This window comes from Lepisma saccharinum, chromosome 20, assembly GCF_977018435.1.
Source record: "Lepisma saccharinum chromosome 20, izLepSacc3.1, whole genome shotgun sequence".
NCBI classification, from domain to species: domain Eukaryota; kingdom Metazoa; phylum Arthropoda; class Insecta; order Zygentoma; family Lepismatidae; genus Lepisma; species Lepisma saccharinum.
Window position 1 is genome coordinate 11,203,132 of NC_139248.1, and position 23,595 is coordinate 11,226,726.

The 23,595-nt window shown below is 36.4% G+C and overlaps 1 protein-coding gene across 1 annotated transcript in view; it reads right to left on the reverse strand.

Annotated features, from left to right (window-relative positions):
* Window positions 1–23,370, reverse strand: part of LOC146003721 (macoilin) — a 38,159-nt gene extending 14,789 nt beyond the window's left edge. Inside the window, exons 1-9 of the mRNA XM_083142111.1 lie at window positions 23,151–23,370; window positions 20,729–20,870; window positions 19,337–19,463; window positions 13,160–13,307; window positions 12,786–12,852; window positions 11,903–12,041; window positions 6,181–6,394; window positions 668–874; window positions 120–278 (exon numbers count right to left, since the gene is read on the reverse strand). Of these exons, the coding sequence (XP_082998237.1) occupies window positions 120–278; window positions 668–874; window positions 6,181–6,394; window positions 11,903–12,041; window positions 12,786–12,852; window positions 13,160–13,307; window positions 19,337–19,463; window positions 20,729–20,870; window positions 23,151–23,230 (1,283 nt within the window). The 5' untranslated portion in view covers window positions 23,231–23,370. The remainder of the gene's footprint in view (window positions 1–119; window positions 279–667; window positions 875–6,180; window positions 6,395–11,902; window positions 12,042–12,785; window positions 12,853–13,159; window positions 13,308–19,336; window positions 19,464–20,728; window positions 20,871–23,150) is intronic.
* Between the last annotated feature and the right edge of the window lie 225 nt (window positions 23,371–23,595).

Genomic DNA, 23,595 nt, shown 5'->3' on the forward strand with positions numbered 1-23,595 from the left:
ACCACTGTAGATCTTGACAATTAAATATAAGCTCCTCAAAAATACACACACTGTGATCTGTAGTTGAGAATTTATTTTACCAATACATGCAACATATTAAGGAAAGAAAAAGGACTTACTTTGATTGTAAATCATCATTATCCTGCTGCAATTGAGACAACTCATTCTTAATAATCTTGTCACCTGAGATCAATGTGTTTATCTGACTACGGAGGTCTTGTTCAAGCTGTCGACTTGCTTGAAGATCAGCTTTCAGTCTTTTAACGTCTGCTTCCAGCCTGGTAATAAACAACAAAACATGTTATTTCGATTGCAAATAAAACTAAGAAAGAAATAGTAAATGACATAACTTGTATACCCAGATCGTAATGTTTAAACATTAGAAAGCTTACAATATCAACCCTTCGCCTATACATATATTGTTGTTATTTGGTTTGTACACCAGGGTCTGACAGTCTTATATTCAGTCCGTGGATTGTCACAAACGAATATAAAATGTGGAAAATGTTCTACAATTCTGTTGAAACAACGACAATGTTAATGCTGACCATAATGTAATTACATCAATAATAATTAAACATTAGAAATGTAGGTTTCTTTATTGTAACTTATAAATGTTCTAATCTGAAATCATAAATTATGAACATCTACTCAAAGCTGTACTCACCTCAAGCAGTACTCATCTTTATGGTTTGTAACAATTTCTGGAGTTTCTTTATTTGATTTATTTTTTCTCTCCCGCTGCGTGTTAATTGAATTATCCCTTACTTGATTACTACTCCACTTGGATGAAGAATTACTTTTCAAAGGCTGAATGGAACCTTTGATGCTTTTATCTTTGTCAACTTCATTCTCATCGAAATCATTGACAGACCTAGAAATCAATAGAGGAACAACAATGAATAACACACCTGACAAGGGAATCTTGTTTATATGTTATTTAGAGTACCATGCCAAAAGAACGTGCAAAAATGTAACATTATTGAAGGTAAAAATCAGGGTTCAACTCTGTATGCTGTTTATTATCCACCACATAATAACACATTTATTTTAGAAACCGAGGTAACATGTACGAGGGTCACTATTTATATTTTGAGCCTTGGCAACACTGATTGAAGTTAGGCGCGATTTGACGTTTGCACGGAATCATCTGGCATTATTGACCATAACGTACTTCAAATGTTTTGTCAATAGCTTCATTTGTGTTGTTTATGTTGTCTTGGAGATTGTGCGACAACAATAAAATGGAATTAACTCGTGAACATTTTCGTGCAATGATTTTTTACAATTTTCGACGTGGATTATCAAGACAAGAGTGCATCGATCAACTTACTTCCACATTTGGCGATGAAACCTCATCCTTTGCCACTGTGAAACGCTGGTATAACGAATATAATCATGGCAGCCATTCGCTCACCGACGAGATTCGTGAAGGTCGTCCAAAATCAGTTGTTGTTCAAGAAAACATTGATGCTGTGCAAAACCTAATACTGCAAGATCGTCATGTGACATAATGTGAGATTGAGGCAACCATAGGCATTAGTTCCACCAGCATATATAAAATATTACATGATCATTTAGCTGTGAGAAAGGTATGTTCTCGTTGGATCCCACACAATTTGACAAAATCTCAAAAAGACGCTCGCGTCAATTGGTGCGAACAAATGCTCAATAAATACAATCGTGTGCTTCAAAAGACGTATATAAGATTGTAACAGGTGACGAATCATGGATGTATGCATATGAGCCGGAACTTAAACAGCAGTCGACTGTATGGGTGTTTCAAGATGAACCCAATCCAACGAAAGTTGTTCGCTCTCGAAGCACATCGAAACAAATGGTCGCTGTTTTTTCGGGAAAACTGGTCATGTGGCAACTGTGCCTTTAGAGGAACGTAGAACGGTCAACTCTGAATGGTACGCAACAATTTGTTTGCCAGAGGTCTTCGGTCAAATACGGAAAACAAACAAACGCCGTCGGATCATTCTTCATCAAGACAATGCCAGTTCACACATCTCGTCTAACAACCGACTTTATGAACAGTCAAAAAATCGAATTGATGGGTCATCCGCCATACAGTCCTGATTTGGCACCCAATGACTTCTTCTTGTTCCCGAATGTCAAGAATAAATTGCGTGGACAACGATTTTCGTCGGCGGAAGACGCCGTTGATTCGTTCAAAAACCATATTATGGAGGTGTCTCAAGAAGATTGGAAAAACTGCTTTGACAAATGGTTCGAACGAATGCAAAAGTGTATTGACCATAAAGGAGAATACTTCGAAAAACAATAAAGCAGTTTTCAATGCCAAATTCCTGTTTTTTCATTGTTAGGCTCAAAATATAAATAGTGACCCTCGTATTATGCCCAGGGATCGAAAAATCCTGGTCGCCATGGCGACTGTGATCTCTTGCTGTAATATTGCCATTTTCTAAGTTTGCATGTACAAAATTTTGAAGATTCTAAGTATACATTGCGGTACATTGTAAGTTAGCAAATTATTTTTTTTATAATGTTGTGAACATTCCATAGAATCAGTAACAATTTCTTACTCCTTGTCCCCCCACCCCCCATCCTCACATGATTTAGCGATATTTTGAATAAGGTGATGCTCAGCTTCTTTTAGATTGATTAATTTACTTTATTTTACTTCGCTTTTTGTGCCACTTTTGACTAATTTGCGAAGATCGGGATGAGTGATGATATGATAAAATTGACGAAAGGACACCCAAACATCCATGCCCAGGCCGTGATTTGAACCCGGGACCCCTGGCATCGTAGCATGATGTGCTAACCACTCTGCCTCAGGGGGGCAGCTCAGCTTCTTATAGTTTGCACAATTGCTAGTAGGTGGTTTCCTGGCACCTGATTTTCAGAGCTCTAGCTCTGAAACTAGAACTAGCTCTGAAGAAGATTTTCGAGCACAGATTTTTTTTAAAAAAAATTTAATGGGAAGAATTTTGCACAAAGTTTGGTAATATAACTAATAAACTGATATGTCTGTACCAGCTGATGCTGATTAAGAGTACTGATCAGTTCTATCATTAGTTTTTACAAAATGCTTCTATTAATACTTTGGGAACATTCTGTAGTTTTTCTATAGTGTGCCACAGAAGAACCACAGTAGCAGATATGACTCTAATCTCACTTTCTACAACAATCCTAATAAACAATGAAAGATTTCTAGTAATAAATTACCATCTTTCTCCAAATAATTTATAATATGTATACCTAGTTAAATAAATTCTGTTACAAAGTTAATAATGAACTACAGGCACAGTGAGCAGGCTAATGTATTAATATTTGGATGTTATAAAGGTACAGGTCTTGCCAACACAAAGCACCAATCACTGTTCACTGTTCAAAATGGCCACCTCTGGCCTTCACACAGGCCCGAAGTCTCTGAGGCCAGTCATCGATCGCAGCATGCACGGTCTCGAGGGGAAAGTCCCCACTGCCTTCACAAGAGAACGCTTGAGACTCGCAAGGTTTGGATGTCTCTTCCTACAGACCATGCCCTCCAAAACGGACCACAACCTGTAGTCCAATGGGCTGAGGTCGGGGCTGCTGCAGGACCAATCAGCCGGAGCAATGAAATCGGGCACATTCCTCTGAAGCCACTCCTGTGTGGTCCTTGCATTGTGGGCTGGTGCTGAGTCCTGCTGGAAGCTCCATGGCTCATTGTTGAACATGGTGCGGTCACAAGTGGCCCCAACACTGTCGCTTAGTACACTTTTGCAGATGTTTTCACACCATGTTCACAGCAGTGGAGGTCAGGTGTGCCATCATACGAAATCCCCCACCAAACCATCACTGGGGCGTGATCATGGCCTCTGAGGATCCGTGGCATGTTTTCACCAGCTTCCTGGGATGTCGAAGCAAAGACTCTTCAAAGACAATTGTAAGACTCTTCAATCGTGAATTTTTTTTTCGTCTGTGAAAAGGATCCTCCTGTGGCCACCATTTGCGTAACGCTGAAGGAGTCTTTTTGTTTTCTGCTCCCTCTGGAATTGGAATTGAGTTAAAATTTCTGGGTGCGTCGGCACTTAAGGCCATTTCGCACCCTTCTATGTATACGGGAAAATATCCCTTATCTAAAATTCTGACTAGAACTTAAAAAAGGGGTGTAAAGAGCCCCTTGGGAAAAACTAAAAGTGCAAGGTTGTAAAAAGACCTGCACGAGACAAACACAACACATTAAAAAGTCAGAACAAACTCTGCTCCCTCAGGACCTTAAGCTGTGGAGTGAGGAAGTGACCGGTACTTCGCTGATGAGTGGAGTCCTAGGTCACTTCAGAGCACACGTGACATCGAAATTTTTTAAATGTTCAGCTCTCGAGCCATCACTGCTTGTTTCCTGACAGGATTTCGTCGAATCTGCACCACCACTGCTTTCATGAGCTTCTCCTCACGTTGCGAGGTCTACCTCTCCTGGGGGCGGTCCTCAATTGTCCCTGTGTCACAGTACCTGTTGATGGTCCGATGCATGAACATCCTGCTGATATTCAGCCTTTTCAGGGTGTTGGAAATGTCCGATGGTGATTTGCCAACTTTGTGCAGTGCGATTACTGCCACACGGTTCTCGTATACACCCCACTCCATTCGACTCGCAGTGAAATTCATCTTTCCGCTACCACATCCAAACACACAATGATACTGGTTGTTGTGGCCGCGGTGGCTCAGTCGGTAACGCATCTGACTACCATGCTAAAGGTCCCGGTTTGATCCCCGGAAGGTTCAAATCCAGAAACTTTTCTAACATTGGAAGCAGCCCCAGCACCCACCCAGCATCGAATGACATGGGCACCTGGGGGAAACCCTGGGGGGTAAAGGTGTCAGGGGCATGATGCTGATCACATCACCCCCACTCATGACCGGATCAAGAAAGTGTGGGGTGTTACCCCCACACACCCTATACGCGTTAATGGCATGGTGCTAAGCACAGGGGAGCACTTTACTTCTATTTTTTTTCTGGTTGTTGTCTGATCCAACATTGCGGGGTTACCTTGCCCACCAGTGTTGCCATCCCTGTCTAAACTTTGTAACAGAATTTATGATATGACTAGGTACAGAACTTTTAGATTAACCTTTAGGTGCCCGATCATCTCCATTGAGATGCTCTTAGGTAACCCTCGGGTGCCCGATCGTCTCGATCAAGATGCTTTGTCTAGGTCGTAGTTTTTACGTTATAACTTCGCTATTTTTGGCTAGAATTCCAATTTTCTTTTTTCATATTGTTGTTAACACATGTATTTAACAGAAATGATTGTTGAACGTTTTTTTTTCTTCGTGAAAATGGCAGGCAAAAAGGATACTTCTTTTTTTAGTCTTTTTTCAAGGGAAAAATTTTGCCAAGAAAGGAAGGCCGGCTTTGTTGTTCTAAAGCAATGAGTTTCCCTCAGCCCTGGAAACTGGATTTGAAGGAAGTTTGTTTATCGGTAACTACTACACTATTGTAGAGGCCCTACTATGGTTTATTAGAGTAATCATGTGAGAGATATATTTCCATACAATACACCTAACACTTCCTTATTTATTAATTATATAAAGTAAAGAGGTAAAGTTTGTGGGTTTCGAGTAGGGATGACCAAATCTGGATACAATTCTTTTCAGATATTGGATAATTTTCTCTATTGCATATTGGATTTTCTGATATCCGGGTATCTGATATTCAGATTATCTGAAATGTCCAGATATTTGAATATGTGCATATGGGCTATCTTTTATTAGTCATTTTCGTATTTTCCACAAATCCTTCATCAAATCTATTCCATCCAGATTATCCGAAACGGATATCAGATAATTTGAACTCTTGATATCAGGTGGATATCAGATTTTGTGGTCATCCCTAGTTTGGAGGTAGGGGCGCACATATTCTTGATCAAAGTGATGTGATCAGCAATATGCCCCTGTCACTTCCCCTCTTGGTACCCATCAATTAGAGGTGGGTTAGACCCAGAGCTGCTTCATGCAGGGACTTCTTTGAAAAATGTCTACCTGTAATCGCCCAACTTAGAGATCGAACCCAGGTCTTCCGCATGATAGTCAGGTGCCCAAGTTCTCTTGACACACACATGAGATTCGATAAATCTGCTTACTGGAACCAAAAATAAATTTATTCACCTAAAAATTCTCCTGTAAACAGTTGCTGCAACACAACCAGCAATCCATAATACTTACCCGACCCTTTCCATATATTCCAGCTCCCCATGGATGGTACCATTTGAATGGTAATATTTTGAAGACTTTTCTGTACATTTCCCGTCACCCTCTGCTTTATCCCCCTTATCAAGGGACTTTCTGTGATTATTTTTTGTTGTGGAAGATTGAGGTAGTGCTGTGCCATTGTGAATAACACCATTTGAAATTCCTGCCTCCCCTGGGGGCACGCCACCTACAAAGTTCAAATATGGATAACATTACTACCACAATCAATAACATAGTTGGGTTTCCATTATACAGGGTGTATCATAAGTAATAGCGCAAACTGACAGTTGAAAGTACACTATAATAGAAGCATAAAAGTCTCAGTAAACATGGGTCTGTAAACGAGCCATTTGAGATAATTGCAAATGTGTGGTTACAAGCCAGCACTGACTTCATTGCTTGTAAATGTCGTCCTAGTTCGTAAAATGATAAAAATGTGTGCGAATGTGTGGTTAGAAGCTGTCACTGATTGCATTTTGTCAACACTGAGTGCTTTACTCCTTGCACGTTCCGAGATTTGCTCTTTGTTTACAAAACTGAACATTTCCGAGATGTGGTGGTGTAATCAAACAGGATGGATGCAATCAGTACAGATAATTGTACATGCTTGTGATCAATTCCGAAATGAACCGGGTGTTCGAAAGAATTCGAAACTCAATGCGGAATTGTGTACAATATTGCATCCAGATGCAAGGACGACACATTGAACACCTCCTTTAACAGGTACGAGTGTACAGTAATTGTAACATGTAACATGCTAATGTTTATTAAAGTAAGTAGAACGTTCAATGAAAGCAATGAGATCTCCAATGACTTTTCTTACTGTATTATTAGCATTTTACCAACTAGGATGAAGTTTTCAAACAATGAAGTCAGTGGCAGCTTGTAACCACATATCCGTAATTACCTCGAAAATGGCTCGTTTGCAGACCCATGTTTAGTGAGACTTTTTTGCTTCTATTATTGTGTAGTTTCAACTGAGTCAGTTTGCGCTATTACTTATGATTAGGGCTAGGATTTTGATGAAATTGCATCTTTTTTTCTGATGAATAAGAAACCCAAATCTTTTAATATGTATGTGTTTCATGTCGTGCTGAAACTTTTAAGCACTATTTGTTGGGGGCATTTTTTTGCATTTTTTGCCATTATGGGTTGTATAAGTCATTTTTTTGGCATTTTAAGTAATTTTTTGGACATTTTTTTTTATTTTCTTAGTTTTCCAGAGCACTTGTACGCTGCGAGTGCATGGGCAGCATTAACGTGAAAGGATTAAGATGAATAAATGTCCTATTTTTTCATATCTTCCCTAGACAATTTAAAATATATGAAACCGCATCTACCTTCCATCAGTCTCAGAAGAAAATAAACAACACGAATATAACGATTTCCTTACAATGACATTCAATTGTTACAAGTTCAAAACAGCTCGCAATTTTGCCCCAGGAGAAGAAAGTCGTTGCCCTGCCTAATCTTATCTTCTAATCTGCTCAGACCAATTGTTGTGTTCCTTGAAAGTGAATGGATGGAATGTGTGATCTGGCCATTGTCGAAGTTCCTGTTTTTTTGCGAGAATTTACTTTGGTGCAGTGTTCAGTAGAGCAGGTTTTCGAAGCATTGGACAAGATGCCAAAAACCAAGCAAAGTACACAGTACAAATTAAAACAGTTTGTGTCCCAATATGGTGAAAATACGTTCAGTATGGACGGATCAGTATTATTCTGTCAGCTTTGTGGTGTAAGAGTTGCTGCGGAAAAGGAATTCACGGTGGAGCAACATGTCAACCGCGAGAAACACAAGGCAGCTCTGAAGCAAATTCAAGATCAGAAGAGGACTGTGCAATTGTTAATGGGTGAGTGTTCCTCCAAATCCTCTGTTATTTCTGAAGAACTGTGCGACGCTTTTATTTCTGCTGACATTCCTCTAAGTAAACTAAATAATCCTAAACTTCGAGCATTTTTGGAAAAACATACTGGGAAATCGATACCAGATTCTTCCACGCTAAGGAAAAATTATGTCAAGAAATGCTACAACCAAACAATGGATCAAATTCGGCAGAAAATTCATGGTAAAAAAATATGGGTGTCAATTGACGAAAGTACCGACTCACTCGGACGGTACATTGCAAATGTAGTGATTGGTACGATGCAGGAATCAGAGTCTACTCAAGTGTTTCTAATAAATTGTGAATGTCTAGAAAAAGTGAATTATTCAACGATCAGCAAAGTTTTCAATAACGCGAGGCAGTTATTGTGGCCCAACAGCATTCAATATGACAAGGTGTTGCTTTTTGTAACAGATGCGGCACCGTACATGGTTAAAGCAGGGAATTCTCTGAAAGGTCTGTACTTGAAAATGGTACATGTAACATGTCTTGCACATGCGTGTCACCATATTCCTGAAGAACTGCGAAGTCACTTTCCTGATGTAGACCAACTGATTGCAAACATTAAGAAGATTTTCCTCAAGTCCCCATCACGAGTGTTAGCTTTTAGGTCTCATGCACCTGATGTGCCTTTGCCACCAGCTCCTATTCTTACTAGATGGGGTACATGGTTAGAGGCTTGCGGTTACTATTGTGAAAATTATAAAGTTGTGAAAGAAGTTGTAACCTCGTTCGACAGCAGTGAAGCATTGTGTATAAGACAAGCACAGAAACTCTTGGCTGATCCCGAAATGGAGGGAAAATTATGCTATATAAAGTCCAACTTCGGCTTCCTACCTTCTGCCATAACTTCACTCGAGACATCTGGAGCTACATTGGTTGATCAAGTTAATGTCCTTAACAAAGTTCAGGATAATTTGGAAGCAGTTCCAGGTACTGTTGGAATACAAGTGAGAGAAAAGATGCAGAAAGTGCTAGGGAAAAATGCAGGATACACAATAATATGTTCTATTCGTGACGTATTGTGTGGGAAAACTTTTTCATTGCCAGACTCTGAAACCGAATTAGAACCAAGTTACATTGTATGTTTTAAATATGCCCCTATTACCTCTGTTGATGTTGAAAGGAGCTTTTCTATGTATGAAAGTGTGCTAGCTGACAGTCGTCATTAATTTCTTTTTGAAAATTTACAGAAAATATTCGTTACACACTGCAACTCAAAACTGAACAGTAACCTCTCATAATTTGTCAAAAGTTGCATACTAGAGTTGCTGTAATTTGAAATGCAAATAAAATTTTACTTTGGAATTTTTAACGGTTTTTAGGCCTTTTTTTGGCAATTTTTAGGTCATAAATGCATCTTTTTAAGGGCATTTTTTACGAATTTTTAGGTCATCAAAATCCTAGCCCTACTTATGATACACCCTGTATAGTCCTACACTTATGTAAAAATACTGGATATTACTGATATGATGGAACAGGAAATTTATGTGATTATTTAATAGACCTACAATGCCATTTTCAGCATGGTACAAGTAACATCATGACGCTTTGTACACCCCTAGACAGCAGCCTTTTTGCATGCTATTACAGGGTGTCTACAATTTTGTAAATACAAAATTCTCAGGTTTTCCAGAGCAAAGACATTTGGGCAATTCATAAACAGGGTGTTTCAGTTGCTCTTGGCCCCTGGTTTTCACTTATAAAAATCAAACTATTGGTCATAATGTAATGACATTTGATACGGAGATATCTTAGTGTATGAGAAGCATGGTGACATCACAGCGAGTGTTGGAAGTGGTCGGCATTATCATCAATGCATACCTGCATATGCCTCTCTCTCCATGTTACAAAAGATAGCCACCACCACATCAGGAGTTACAGCGTACTGTACTGTAATCACGAACCACTGTTTGTAAGTATGAACTTTCAACCAAACATGAACCACTATCAGGTGTCACAACAGGAGAGTCAAGAACTGAAGACTGAAAGCACACGCCCGTACAATTGGCATTTACCGGCAGAATCGCCCAGATGCACATGCATGCTCACACAAGGACGAGAGACTGTAGCACCATCTGCAATGACATCACCTGCCACACACCAAGGTACGTATGTAGCAAATTTCATTACATTATGGCCAATAGTTATAATATTGACTACGTTGACCATAATAATTATCACCATAGAAACTATCGAAGGACTAAAACTAAACGGTGTCTCAGCTGTTAGCATATGCAGATGATATAGACTTACTGGGGGATGATGTAAATACAATTAAGAATAATGCTAAAATATTTTTCAAAGCAGCTAAAGAGATAGGTTTGGAAGTTAGCAAAGAAAAACTAAATACATGCTTACAGGCCGAAACCAAATGTTAGGTAATAATCAAAATCCAATTATTGATAATAACTCGTTTGAACAAGTTTCCAAATTCAAGTACTTAGGAGTAATACTAACAAATGAAAATGATATTAAAGAGGAAATAAAAAGTAGGCTTAATTCAGGAAATGCATGTTACTTTTCTCTTCATAAACTTTTGTTGTCTCATTTAATATCTAAGAAACTAAAAGTTAAAATATACAAAACAGTAATTTTGCCTGTAATATTATACGGATGCGAAACTTGGTCCCTTACATTGAAAGAGGAACATAAATTGAGAGTATTTGAAAATAAGGTCCTTATGAAAATATTTGGGCCTAAAAGGGATGAGGAGACAGGTGAGTGGAGAAGGTTACATGATTTAGAAGTGCATAATTTGTATTCATGTCCAGATATTATTAGAATGATTAAATCAAGAAGAATTAGGTGGGCAGGCCATGTGGCACGAATGGGAGAGAAAAGAGGAGTTCACAGGATTCTTGTTGGGAAACCTGATGGCAAGAGACCAGTAGGAAGACCAAGGAGACTGAGGGATAATGTTGAGATGGACCTAAAGGAAATTGGTAGGAATGAAAAAGAGTATATAGATCTTGCTCAGGATAGGGACAGTTGGAAGGCCTGTGTTGCTGCAGCCATGAACCTTGGGGTTCAAGAAGGCTAGAGATATGACCAATAGTTTGATTTTTATAAGTGAAAATCAGAGGCCAAAAGCAAGTGAAACACACTGTATCTAAAACTGTGTGTAACAAGCTTAGCTAACCCCATACTTAGGATCCCACTTCACATGTAAGTGTGATAATGGCAGGAGAGACTTAAGGTTAACACATAATTATTTCTTTATGGAAAAATTATAATTATAGTATAAATAACACATAATTATAGTACAATTGATAATAAAATCTGTATTATTTCTAATATGTACAAAACCCAACTCAAAAATTGCTGCATCAAGTGGGAAATTCAAATAGGCACTTACTGCAGTATATTTCTAGATGAAAATATTTCAAAACATGATATTTCCGAAAGCATTTAATGTACAATTTCTATTGTAACTACTGGTAATACTCAGTATATGAAACTAAAGTATAGTTTGTCCACAATATGTCCCTTTTTTTGTACTTGCGAAACCTACTTTTGGTGTACTACTAAAAAAAAGTTGATTTTTCCAGAAACAGTAAATTTCCCTGACATTTTCATTATTTTCCAGAAAAAATAAATGCATTGGCTATTCCAGATTTTCCACACTGTATTAGGGTCAATGCCAGAAAGGCGAAAGGCATTTGACCTACAAATTAAAATACTAGATTAAAAACACAATGGAGGTATAATATTAGGTATAATTTGTGGAAAAGTGTGCTAAAAGAAAAATGCAAACTTGAGTGGGGGAATAACAATAAAACTGTAAAATAAATAACACTGAAGAACACTTACCTTTACTTTTTTCTGGACTAGTATTAAGAAATGACTGTTGATGATGTGTCTGTTGCTGTTGTTGCTGCTCCAACGGTAATGCTTGTTGCAGTAATTGCATATAAAATTCATTTTCTTTTGCAACATCTTTTTGTTTCCTCTGCAAATAGATTAAACAAAATGTTACAAGTGACACCTTAATTCTATGTGGTTTAAGCAGCTAACATCCACATATATAGCAGCAATATATTTAGCATTTACACTTCAAAAGTTCAGTGTTTCAATCGTTACGCCGCAGCTCGATATCGAGTTCTGTTATCAATTATATTGGGCGTGAGAAGTTCTGCTGAAAGTGGTTGACAAATAACATATTCCTAATTTCACACAGATAGACTAATTAAGACTGGACCTACAGTTTAAAGTGGGATCTGCATCAGTATGTACCTCCACCAGATATCAAAGCCAGAATAACTTGATTGCACGTTATTACTGCTTCACCATCCATATTTTTATGTCAACAAATCTAAATGTAATAGAATTATTACTCTTTACGATCATTTCAGAATCTATTTATTGTTATTTAATTTCAAGGGTACATGTTAATTCATGTACAAGTATACATTTAAAAAATGCAAAAGCAATCTTGAGATTTGGGCATGGACTTTTAAAAATAATAGTTTACTGAGCCACAGTCTCAAGAAGGTTGAGAACAACTGGGTTACAGCAGGTTATGTTGGAAGATAAAATATAATACAATACTTTAAACAGCACCTGCTATCTGTTATAAAATAAACAATATGTTTATAAATACATATGCTGAATATTAATTGAATCTGAAGTTGATGCAAGTGTGGTTAACAACGTACACCTCACTTTCACCTGTATAATAGTTTGGTGTACTCACCTGTCTCATTCTATAACCTATGTAACTTTTGAAACCGAAACCCAGTGTGACAACTGGATATCCAATGCTGTAAAGACAGAAATAGGAATCAGTATCCAGCCACAGTGAAGGTTACAGTAACAATGCACAATTATTACAATGAAATAATAACGTAAATATATTAAGGGATCATAAATATGAAATTTACTGTCAGTACTTAAAATTACAATTAGAATTCAAAAGTATGACAAAGACATTTAGTTATATTGACATCAATCTTTGTTAATCAATTTCATCGATATCAAATAAACAATATTTTACAGTCTTACACTAGCATTTACCTATACTGGTATAGATTTTATTCACAACTGCTAGTAACAAATATATTTACTTACCAATGTGCTGCGAACGGCCTACAAAGGTCTAAATGAAATGGAACTTTTCCCAAATTTTGTAATTCTTGATAATCTCGAAGCCTTATAGCAGCTTCTATGTATACAAATAGTAACCACAATATAATTGTGGGTAAACAAATTCCTTTCTCTGCAATGAAGATAATAAATTAGTGTATTTCTCAAGAAAATAAAGTACATTATAAATATATAGCCTATGATTCATTACAATTCACATCACTTTTTGCAAAGTTTATACCATAGAAATTAGATAGATTTCTGAAACGTGAGTTAAAGATAGATGATTTGAACATGACAGAAAATATGTTCTTCTTCCCAAATTATTCAATAACCATACAAGATCATCTTTCACACTGGTTATAATATATTTGTACCGTGCGTCCATTTCGATCTGCAGCCGAGAGATCGGGAGAAACGTGGCGGGCGGCGCTGACGGAGGTGCCGACATTTGCAGCCTGTAATGCCCGCATATTTTTATGGACATATGCAGACATTTATATAAATATTGCAAAACTAGCACTAACCTGTGTTATAAGAGTTGTTCAAAGTGATGTCCACCTACACGCCTGGGAATTTCTGTACAAATTGCCTACACACGTCTCGACACGAGTCTGTTTTCACGTAAGTGTCATACATAAAAATTCTTTGTTCTAACGTGAACCTTGCGGCTGGCATTCCAATCGTCTGACTGACACAACACACATACACACTGCAATAACACAAACAAGTAACAGCAAGTAACCAAGAATAACACTCTTACACACAGTACGAAATTAACACGCTCTTGGTTTACATCTGCCTGCCACTATATTCACAGCTCTGTAGTCGCGAAGAAACAAAAAACTTGAGCTAGGAGATTTCGGATTGCAAGGAAGCTCACGAACACCATTAGCTTTTAACGGTTCGTCTGCAGCGTAATCTTGATACAGTGTTGCACATTCGAAACCTCCAAACGATCCCCATCGACACAAAACTCTTTCAAGGATATAAACTTAAGCAGGACGTTACTGGTCAAAACTATGATTAAAATGTTTTACAGAGTATTATCTGTGGCTCTTAATATAATTTCTAAAGCGTATTTATTTGTGTATATAAGGGTGGAACTTGGAAGAATTACAGAAGAACTTTTGCATGTTATAACACAGGTTAGTGCTCGTTTTGCAAGATGTCCACAAAAATAAGCGGGCATTACAGGCCTCAAATGTCGGCATCTCCGTCAGCGCCGCCCGCCACGTTTCTCCCGATCTCTCGGCTGCAGATCGAAATGGACGCACTGTATTATACCTATTGGGTAGTAGTTTCTTTCAAATTAAAAATATTTTCATGATTTTTATATTTTATATTTTTTGAGTCATCACACTTAATTGCTAAAAATAATTAACTTCAGATGATACACAAATAGAATAAAAAATCAAGAACTTTTCCATAATTGTAGTTAAAATAGAAATTGATAGTTAAAAAGATGATTCACTCTGAGACATCTAAAATTAATAATATTATTAATATGCTTTATTTTACTTCGCATTTCTGCCACTTTTGGCTAATGGCGATGATGAATGAACACTCATGCCGAGGCTGAGATTCGAACCCATGACTCCTGGCATCATAGCACGATGTGCTAACCACTCTGCCATGGAGGTCAGCTTATGGTAAGATTATCTTTGCCTCATTAGTATCAACAATTAAGCAATGATACAAGACAACCAAAAACAACCATAATCATTGCTGGCACAATAGTAAATGGCAATCACAGCCCTCCAAGATATCTAAATTTAAGCAAGTGCTTGATCACCCCCAGAAGGCATTAAAATTCCTAATAAAGCTTCACTGAAATTGTGAAAGGGGGGGGAAACTTAAACAAAAATCACGCTCTACTAGAGACTGTTGTTAATTTGTAACTCTAAATACATGAGCTAAGATCGATTGATTTGCTTTACTTTGCCTCTTATGCCACTTTTGCCTAATTTGCAAAGATGGGGATGAGTGATGATGTGATGAAATTGACACAAACATCCATGCCCAGGCCAGGATTCAAACCTGAGACCACCAGCATCGTGGCACAATGTGCTAACCACTCTGCCATGGGGGCCGGCATATGAGCTAAGAACATAAGAATTAATTAATATTAAAATTATATTAAGTCACCATCTGTTCCAATGAACAAAAGTCATAATTAGGGCTTGGAAGTTGACGAAAAATCATCTTTTCTGAGCCTTGAAAACAATGCTAAACCTGATATCAGTTTATTTTGCATTATTTTGCCTTTTTTTTTGGCATTTTTTAATTTTAGGTTATTTTTCAGTATTTTTGCCTCATTATTGCATTTTTCTCCTCCCCTGTTCTCATAAATTTTAAATGCATTTGTTAGCATAACTTATATATTTAAATTTCCCGACATGGTCTTTTTAGCAAGTTCGCCATTATTCGAAAATACGGTCAACGGAAAAGAACAATACAAAATATTACTTTGAACTGAAATATTTGGCAATGGATTCAATAATTAATTGTGGTACCTTTACTTCTCCTGCAGAAAAATTAAAATACTTTGTGTGAAACATACTTCGAGGTTCCCTTGCATGCCACTATAATTGCTTTAATCTGCGATTTTAGTGACAATATAAAAAAATTATAATCTCATGTAGGCAAAACAACTGTATTTTCAGATGCTGATCGGCTATTGTATCGTGCAAGATACACTCTGAAAGTGAATTAATTTTACAGAAAAACGTTAAAGTAAAAATAAATAAAACTACATTAGCACTTAATTGTATTTTTCTCTTTGATGCGGTAGTTTAAACCACCAAACAACAGGTTCTATCGACCACTCTCTTGTAATTTATGAAAAAAATTCAAGTTTCATTTTAAGAGCGAAAATTGTTTTTAGGTCATTTTTTTACTCTGAATCCTAGTCATAATTGTAAAATACAGGGTGTCCCACTTGTAAGGAGCTGCATGATCGTGAATGTTGCTACCAGAGTATTTGGCGTGACTGCCTGGATTTCACGGCAGATGTTCTCACGTAACTCGTCGATGGTGTGTGGTTTGTTCTTGTACACACTACCTTTAAGGTAACCCCACAGAAAAAAGTCAGGGTGGGTCAAGTCCGGTGACCTTGGGGGCCATAATCCTTTCAAAATCACTCGGCCAGGGAAAAATTATTCCACCGCAGCCATACTCGTGTCAGACCTTTTGCCTTTTTTCTCCATCTTGCTGGTACCAGACAAGTGTCAGTTCCTCGTCATCCAACTGGTTCACTCATTCATGAAACAATACCTGGTACACATCACTGTTGACACTAGTGTCAAAAGAAATTGGTCCAATGATGTGCCGCTGTGATAATGCACAGAACACGCCCACCTTCTGTGAATGAAGGGGTTCCTCAATGATTGCATGCTGGTTTTCACTACTCCATAAATGTGTGTTTTGTGAGTTCACGTATCCTGACAAGTGGAACCACGCTTCATCACTGTACCAAGTGTACGAGTTACGTGAGAACATTCACGAACATGCAGCGCCGTGTTGAACTGTGTATACAAGTGGGAGGAGGTCACTTCCAGCACTTCCTGTAATGTACCTTCATTTCTCAACCATAAAGGTATGTCATGTACAAAATTGGTTTCATATCCTCCTTTATTAAGATTTTTATAACACTTTTTCCGGGGCCCCTTACGAGTGGGACACTCTGTACATTTATTGTGTAATTTGGGACATGCAGTAGAACACGTTCCCAGACGGTACTTTTCCTACGTTATACGGTCAAACTTGATGGTCCCAATAGGGCCAGATTTTAAGCTTTTGATCAGGGTCCCCTGAATAATATAAAATCGAGGTTCCACTCTATTACCAACCCATACCAATATATCTATGAATGAGTGCAAAAATGTCTACTGCAATGTCCAAATGACCTTCACTAATTGTTCAGTGAATGCACAAAGCATACACTGATGAGGTCTGCTGTTGCCCTAATATAACAGGCCTTATGTTCGTAAACCGTGGATATCATAAATTTCAATGCAAAGAAACTCAAAAGGAATTAGGTTGGGTGACTAGGATCATCCATTCTTGGTGATTCCTAGATAAAGCTCTAGGGTCATTCCATGTCAATTCAACCAACAAAATAAGGTTTCGGAACCCATGCTCTCAGATTTTGAGGAAACTTTTAATCCTTCCATGGAGGTGAGAAACCACATCATTTTTTTGTCTCAAACTTGACTGGTTTCATTTTTATAGCCCCTCAAACTTTGAGTGATCACTTATTTCTTCCATTCCCAGAGCCTCCAAGCAGGAGCTGCACTGCCTTGGGAAAATATTCTTTTCTCCCTTATAAATTATTCAATGTCTTTCAAACTTCACATCAATGTTAACCGAACAATAAGGATACCAGAAAAAAATGTCAACATATCACATTTATATTTTAGTACACTAATAAATTAATAAATTATTATAATCTGATTTTTTGGACCGAAAACATGGTTTACTAAAATTTGTTGAAAGGGAAGTGTGTAACACCAACAAAAGTATTTTTAAAATGAGCTTAGATATATGGTCTAACTTACCCATAAATAAAATTGATGGCTTTTTCATTCCTTCTGAAAATATGACAACTTATATCTGATTATTTTTAAAAATGGCTACCGGATTTTAAATTTTTCAAATCAACTCAAAATCTAACTTCAAAATATCATTGAAACAAAATTTTACAACATAAATTTTGAAATAATGGGTACATAGATGCGTGGAAAGCAGGGTAAGGGGGGGCCATGTCCCCTTTCCTGGAAAATGAATCTCAACCTAAAAATATAAATTTCACGCACACAATTTTATTTCAGTCAAAGTCGTTTGTGTTTATTATTAAAAGGATATTGCAGGAATGTGATAACTTCATATTGATGGTATGTTTCTTTCAGGAGGCGACACTATTATGGGGAAGAATATGCCTATTTCACACCATGCCCTCCAACAACAAAAAAAATAACGATAGAAAATAAAAACCTGCAGATATCCACGAATGTTATCGATTATTTGATTGAAAGCAAGTTGGATTGTTAAAGAAAGAAAGAAATATTTTATAGAATAATACATAAGGATTTTGTAGGTACCAGAAGTACTTTTGGTGAAAGTACATTAATGTCGTGATCATTTAATGGTGTTTATTAGGCTCTACGAAAGGAAAAGAATGCAAAAAGAATATATGCATTGATGAGGTGAAGGTCATAGCCAGGAAATGAAATTTAATTTGTAAACTGTAGACACACTTTTAGTGTGGTTAGGTTCCTTGCACTAAGTTAAAGAAATAAACACATATTTCAAATTCAGAAACATTTTACATATAAATGTACTAAAACCATGCATGTGTAGACTTACAAGTAAGTGTCATTTCAGTGAAAATATTGGAACATTTCACGATGCACACTTTGGGAACCACTGAACTATCATTTAAAAAATTGCCATAATTTAACTAGAAAGACTATGAAAAATTATTTAAGTTTCAATTATATAGTACGTACATCCAGAATGTTTTATTTTCATTAGAAGAAACGTTACTCAAATTATTAGAGTTTCATTAACACCCTCATCAAACATTTCCATAGCAGGTTCATATATACAGTATCAGAAACAGAAAATAGTATATTTACTTATATTTTTTTATTTGCTTTAATCAAACTGTTGAAATATTTTTCAGGACCGCTTATCAAAAAAAGCATTTTTACTAAAAAATATATATGTGTGGTGTCAAAAACCATACAAGCAATTTTAAGTACATCCTTATTATTCGGTTAACATTGTTGTGAAGTTTCAAAGAGATTGAATAATTTATAAGGGAGATAAAATTATTTTCCCAAGACAGTGCAGCTCCTACTTGGAGGCTCTGGGAATGGAAGAAATAAGTGATCACTCAAAGTTTGAGAGGCTATAAAAATGAAACCAGTCAAGTTTGAGACAAAAAAAAATGTGGTTTCTCACCTCCATGGAAGGATTAAATGTGCCAAGTTTCCTCAAAATCTCAGCTCATGGTTACCATTGTCTGGTTGAACTAACATGGAATGACCCTCTATCGGAAAGGGTGCTGTTTACATATTTTCACATAAAAAATTAAATGCCAACCTTTTCATTGGAACAGATGGTGACTATAGGAAAACACTGTGAGCATATACTTGCCTGTGTGCCAAACATACTGTACCCAAACGTATGTACTAGCAGCAAAAAATAACCAATGAAATGGTATGAAGAAGAAACAGATCATGTCTGACGTGAGTGCGATGCAAATGAAAAACACAGAAAAGGCCTGCAACAAAAATAAACGAATCAGAATTCATTCGCTCCAAATGATGACGCAATATTTTAATTTCAAAAAGTACCAGCATGAAGAAGTGCCTTCTGAACTGACACAAACACCAATGCGACATGAAAATAGTAACAATTCATACTAGTTTTAAATATATGAAAATGTTAAATTTTGTATTGCAACTACATCATAACAGTCTACCAAAGTTTTGCTTTCAAATACTAAATTTCACACGGGATAATTACTTAATCACACAACCATTTCTCCTCACACAAAAATGAACAAAAGGATGCATTCTTACATAGTTTACAGGATATTTAGGCTTTGATTTCGAGCAACTTTAACTTAAGAAAATCACAAAGTAAAACTCTAGGGTGTTCGGGGGAAAAGCATTTAAGTCAAACATTACAGACATAATATACATGTTGCGTCTTATACTTATAATAGTTTATTTGGTACTTGTTTACTATCCTTCGGACAGATTTCGTACATAGCCCCACGAACCATTTTCGGTAAGGTTAGGTTAGGTAGGGCCACGCATAGGTTACAATAGTTAAAAACTGGTTTCGAAAAAAATATTCGTAGCCCCACACACCATTCGCACATAGCCCCACGAACCATTGACACATAGCCCCACAGGTGTCCGAAGGATAGTAAACATTTACCGTTTCTTTAATTGATTCAGTGTGACTTGTGTGCCTTTTCCTAAAATAACCTAGAATTAAGATCATTAATTAAAACTTAAAATCCATTCAGTAGAACCATGAAGTATAAACTCAAATAATAATAATAATAATTGAAAAAACAACAATAAAAACAATGTAAATTATGCCTTGGGTTTCATTTCAGGTCAGTTCCCTTTTCACTGGAATACTATATGTATACAACTCATGAAATAAGTTTTATGCACCGTGCTTTTATACACACAGGCTCAACTGTAGCAATAAAGCGTATTTCAAGCCACATTAGGATTGTTATTGCCTCTAAATTACACATAAAAACAGCATTTGTCATCATCTTTGAAATTACTACATTTTTTTTAAATACAACTAAACTGTGGCTCACAAAGTTATTACATTAGTATGAGGATGCCAATATATTTGGACACTTCATTTTTACACCTTTTCTTTTATTTTGCTTTACTTAATGAAAAATATTGACCCTTTGTCAGATAAGCAACAATACTTTACTTTGCATTTGGAGAACACAAAACTACAAAATCTATATCAAACCCAATTAAAAACTACGTAGCTGCTTGTACTTACCAAGCCTTGATATTTGAATGAATCGTACACACTTCGAAGCAGAAGCCAAAATGGCCAAAGGAACTCAAAACGGAATTCCAGAATAAAATCAGCCAATAAAACCAGAGCCCAAAGCATAAGAAACTTCAAATAAAGAAGTGTGCTGGAAAGAAAAAAATGTTATCAACTTTGGAATAAGTTACCTAACATTATATTTTTATTATTTTAAGTTTTAAAATTGAATGGGTAAATGTACTGAGAGAAAAAACAAAGTAGTCACCACCAAATATATACACTGTCAACTATTTACTTCTCTGCGACACATGGTATCAAATTTATATTTTCCTCCTTATTTCTGACATAGTTTCTATAAATTCAAGTATTTCCATGCAACATCGTTAACACTAGCACACATAATGAAAGTGATAATCAAACAGTTCCTTGTAAGAACAGATTTTCATATTAATATTTCATAATTATACTAATAATATTATTTGAGTCTTTCTTACAAGCAGTAAAAAAATAAAACTTCATTATCTATTTAATTAAAACATTGCCACATTAACGCAATTCAATGCGATGGCAACATATTTCTTGATGTTTTAAACAGCTTTACAACTTCAAGTATTGCTGTATTTTTTTAAAAAAAGGCCAGAAGACTAAAATTAATATATATATATACTATAAACAACATCCATACAAAATTTTGTGTGGATGACAAATTTGGGTAAAAATTTACTATCCACAAACACATGTAACTTCTTTGTTTCGTCACTTTTAAGATTCGTACTTACGTATCTGCTTCTCGGAACATTCTTTGAGGTAGATTATAATGAATTCTTTAAGGTGTATTCACATTTTTTTGATCAAAGTAATTTCAATTTTTCACATTACGAGTACTTCTTTCTTTTCGTTTTTGCGCTTCCGTAAGAAGCTTGGGTATGCAGTGTTTCCAACCTTCTTAACCGAAAAAATACAAACAAAGTTAAAATGCGTTGAACCATTGACAATAGCCCCAAGACACATTACATAAGGTTATGTTAGGCAAACAGTTAAAATTCGTTTAACTATGTTTGCCTAACCTAACTGAACCTAACCTTACATAATATTTCTTGGGGCTATCGTGAATGGTTCAACGGATTTTAACTATATTTGTATTTTTGGTTGGAAACACTGCATACTCAATGAACATCGACAAAACACAATCACGATGTGCCAAAGGCTACATTGCGTCGGAGAATTAATTTTCAAAAAAAATACTGAAATTTCCGCTATGAAACATTCCCACATGACAGAAAACACCTTCCAGATGTTCAACAATGCTAGAGGAACTAATTTTCGTAAGTAGTTTCTTCTGTAAAAATGAAGAAATGTGTTTTTGTATAGTAAACATTTGCCTAAATTTGAACATGAGAAAGAATAATGAAAATTTGATTTGTTACAAAATTTAATTCACTCAAAATATGAAAACACATAAACATGGACAATAAAATATAAATGTGAACTTGACCATTTTAATTTTAGATATAAAAGCAACATTGAAAGAGAATTAAAAAATATGGCTCTTTGAAATGAACGAACATTATTGCTTTTCTGAAGTTTAGAACTGAAATCCACATGTAACTGTTCAAATACTACAAAATCTATGAAATATTGAAAAACGTCAAGCACTAACAGTGCTCGAAGGTGATGGTGTCCCCGCAGCTGTCTCATTGTCACCATGTTAAACCATAGGAGCATCCCCCCTGTCAGCTAACCCCAAGATTCGACCAAACATCCCCCACTTAACATTTTCCACCTCAAGCACTGACTGTGAAGATATTTCAAAGTAATTCCTAGCTGGATGAGCTAGGTCAAATATTCTTCCCTGCCTCAAACAATTACATCTGAAAGTTTGTCATTGGATGACAATAAATCCTGCGCCAATTTAGAAATAATACAAGTAAAGTGAAACGGATATCGTTTCATGATATTACTAACATCTTACTACAAGTACAGAAAACAACAGCTGTGGTATAAAATTTACTACAATGGGAAAACAAAGAACCGAGCTCTTGACATGTGGACCTGGCAATTGTTCATTATGAAAATAGAGATGTAATATCGGTATTCCCGAAATAAATGTTCACAATAATGATGCATGTATTTAAGCATTTTGTTCAGTAATATTTGGCCAATATATCATCAACTTTTATTCAGAAAATTGCACCGAAAAGAAGCGTCTACTGTACGCGCACCGTACGAGGTAAACGACTCTCCATAATGACAGCCTATACAAGTTACTCCAGCTATTATTAAAGAAAACCAACATATATAAAAGACAATATTGTTACGGGGTTTTTATGTGTTCCATTTACATATAACAACACTTCTTTTCGTAGATATATGTCATCTTTATTTTTTAGGTCAGCCATTTTGATGCACATATGGCTGCCAATCTCACCTTCCGTAAATGCCTTCTGTTATTTTGTTTCGTTTTAACGGCCTCCGGAGTTTGCCACATTCGGCATTTCTTCTCTTCATATTCCTTGGCACTTTCACCACACAAATGTAATGTTACTACAGCACTTCCACATAAGAAAAAATGAGATATTTTCTAAAAAATATTCGCAGTTGCTCACAGAGCCGTCTTGTTTTCATTCGTCGCAAGATATTTTCCGCGACATTCGTCACCAACTTGGTTATCTGATTGGTTACTCTCTAGAAACGGTAGCTTTGTATGAGAATTTACGCAAGCAAATGAGCGCGCAAATATCAGTAATAAAATCGCCAGCAAAACAAGATAAACACAAGACAAAATATGCTCAGTAATTGCGAATCTATTGCAATGTCTTTATATCTCAAAATAGCTTCAATTAGGTGAAAAAATTACATAGATGAAAAGGGAA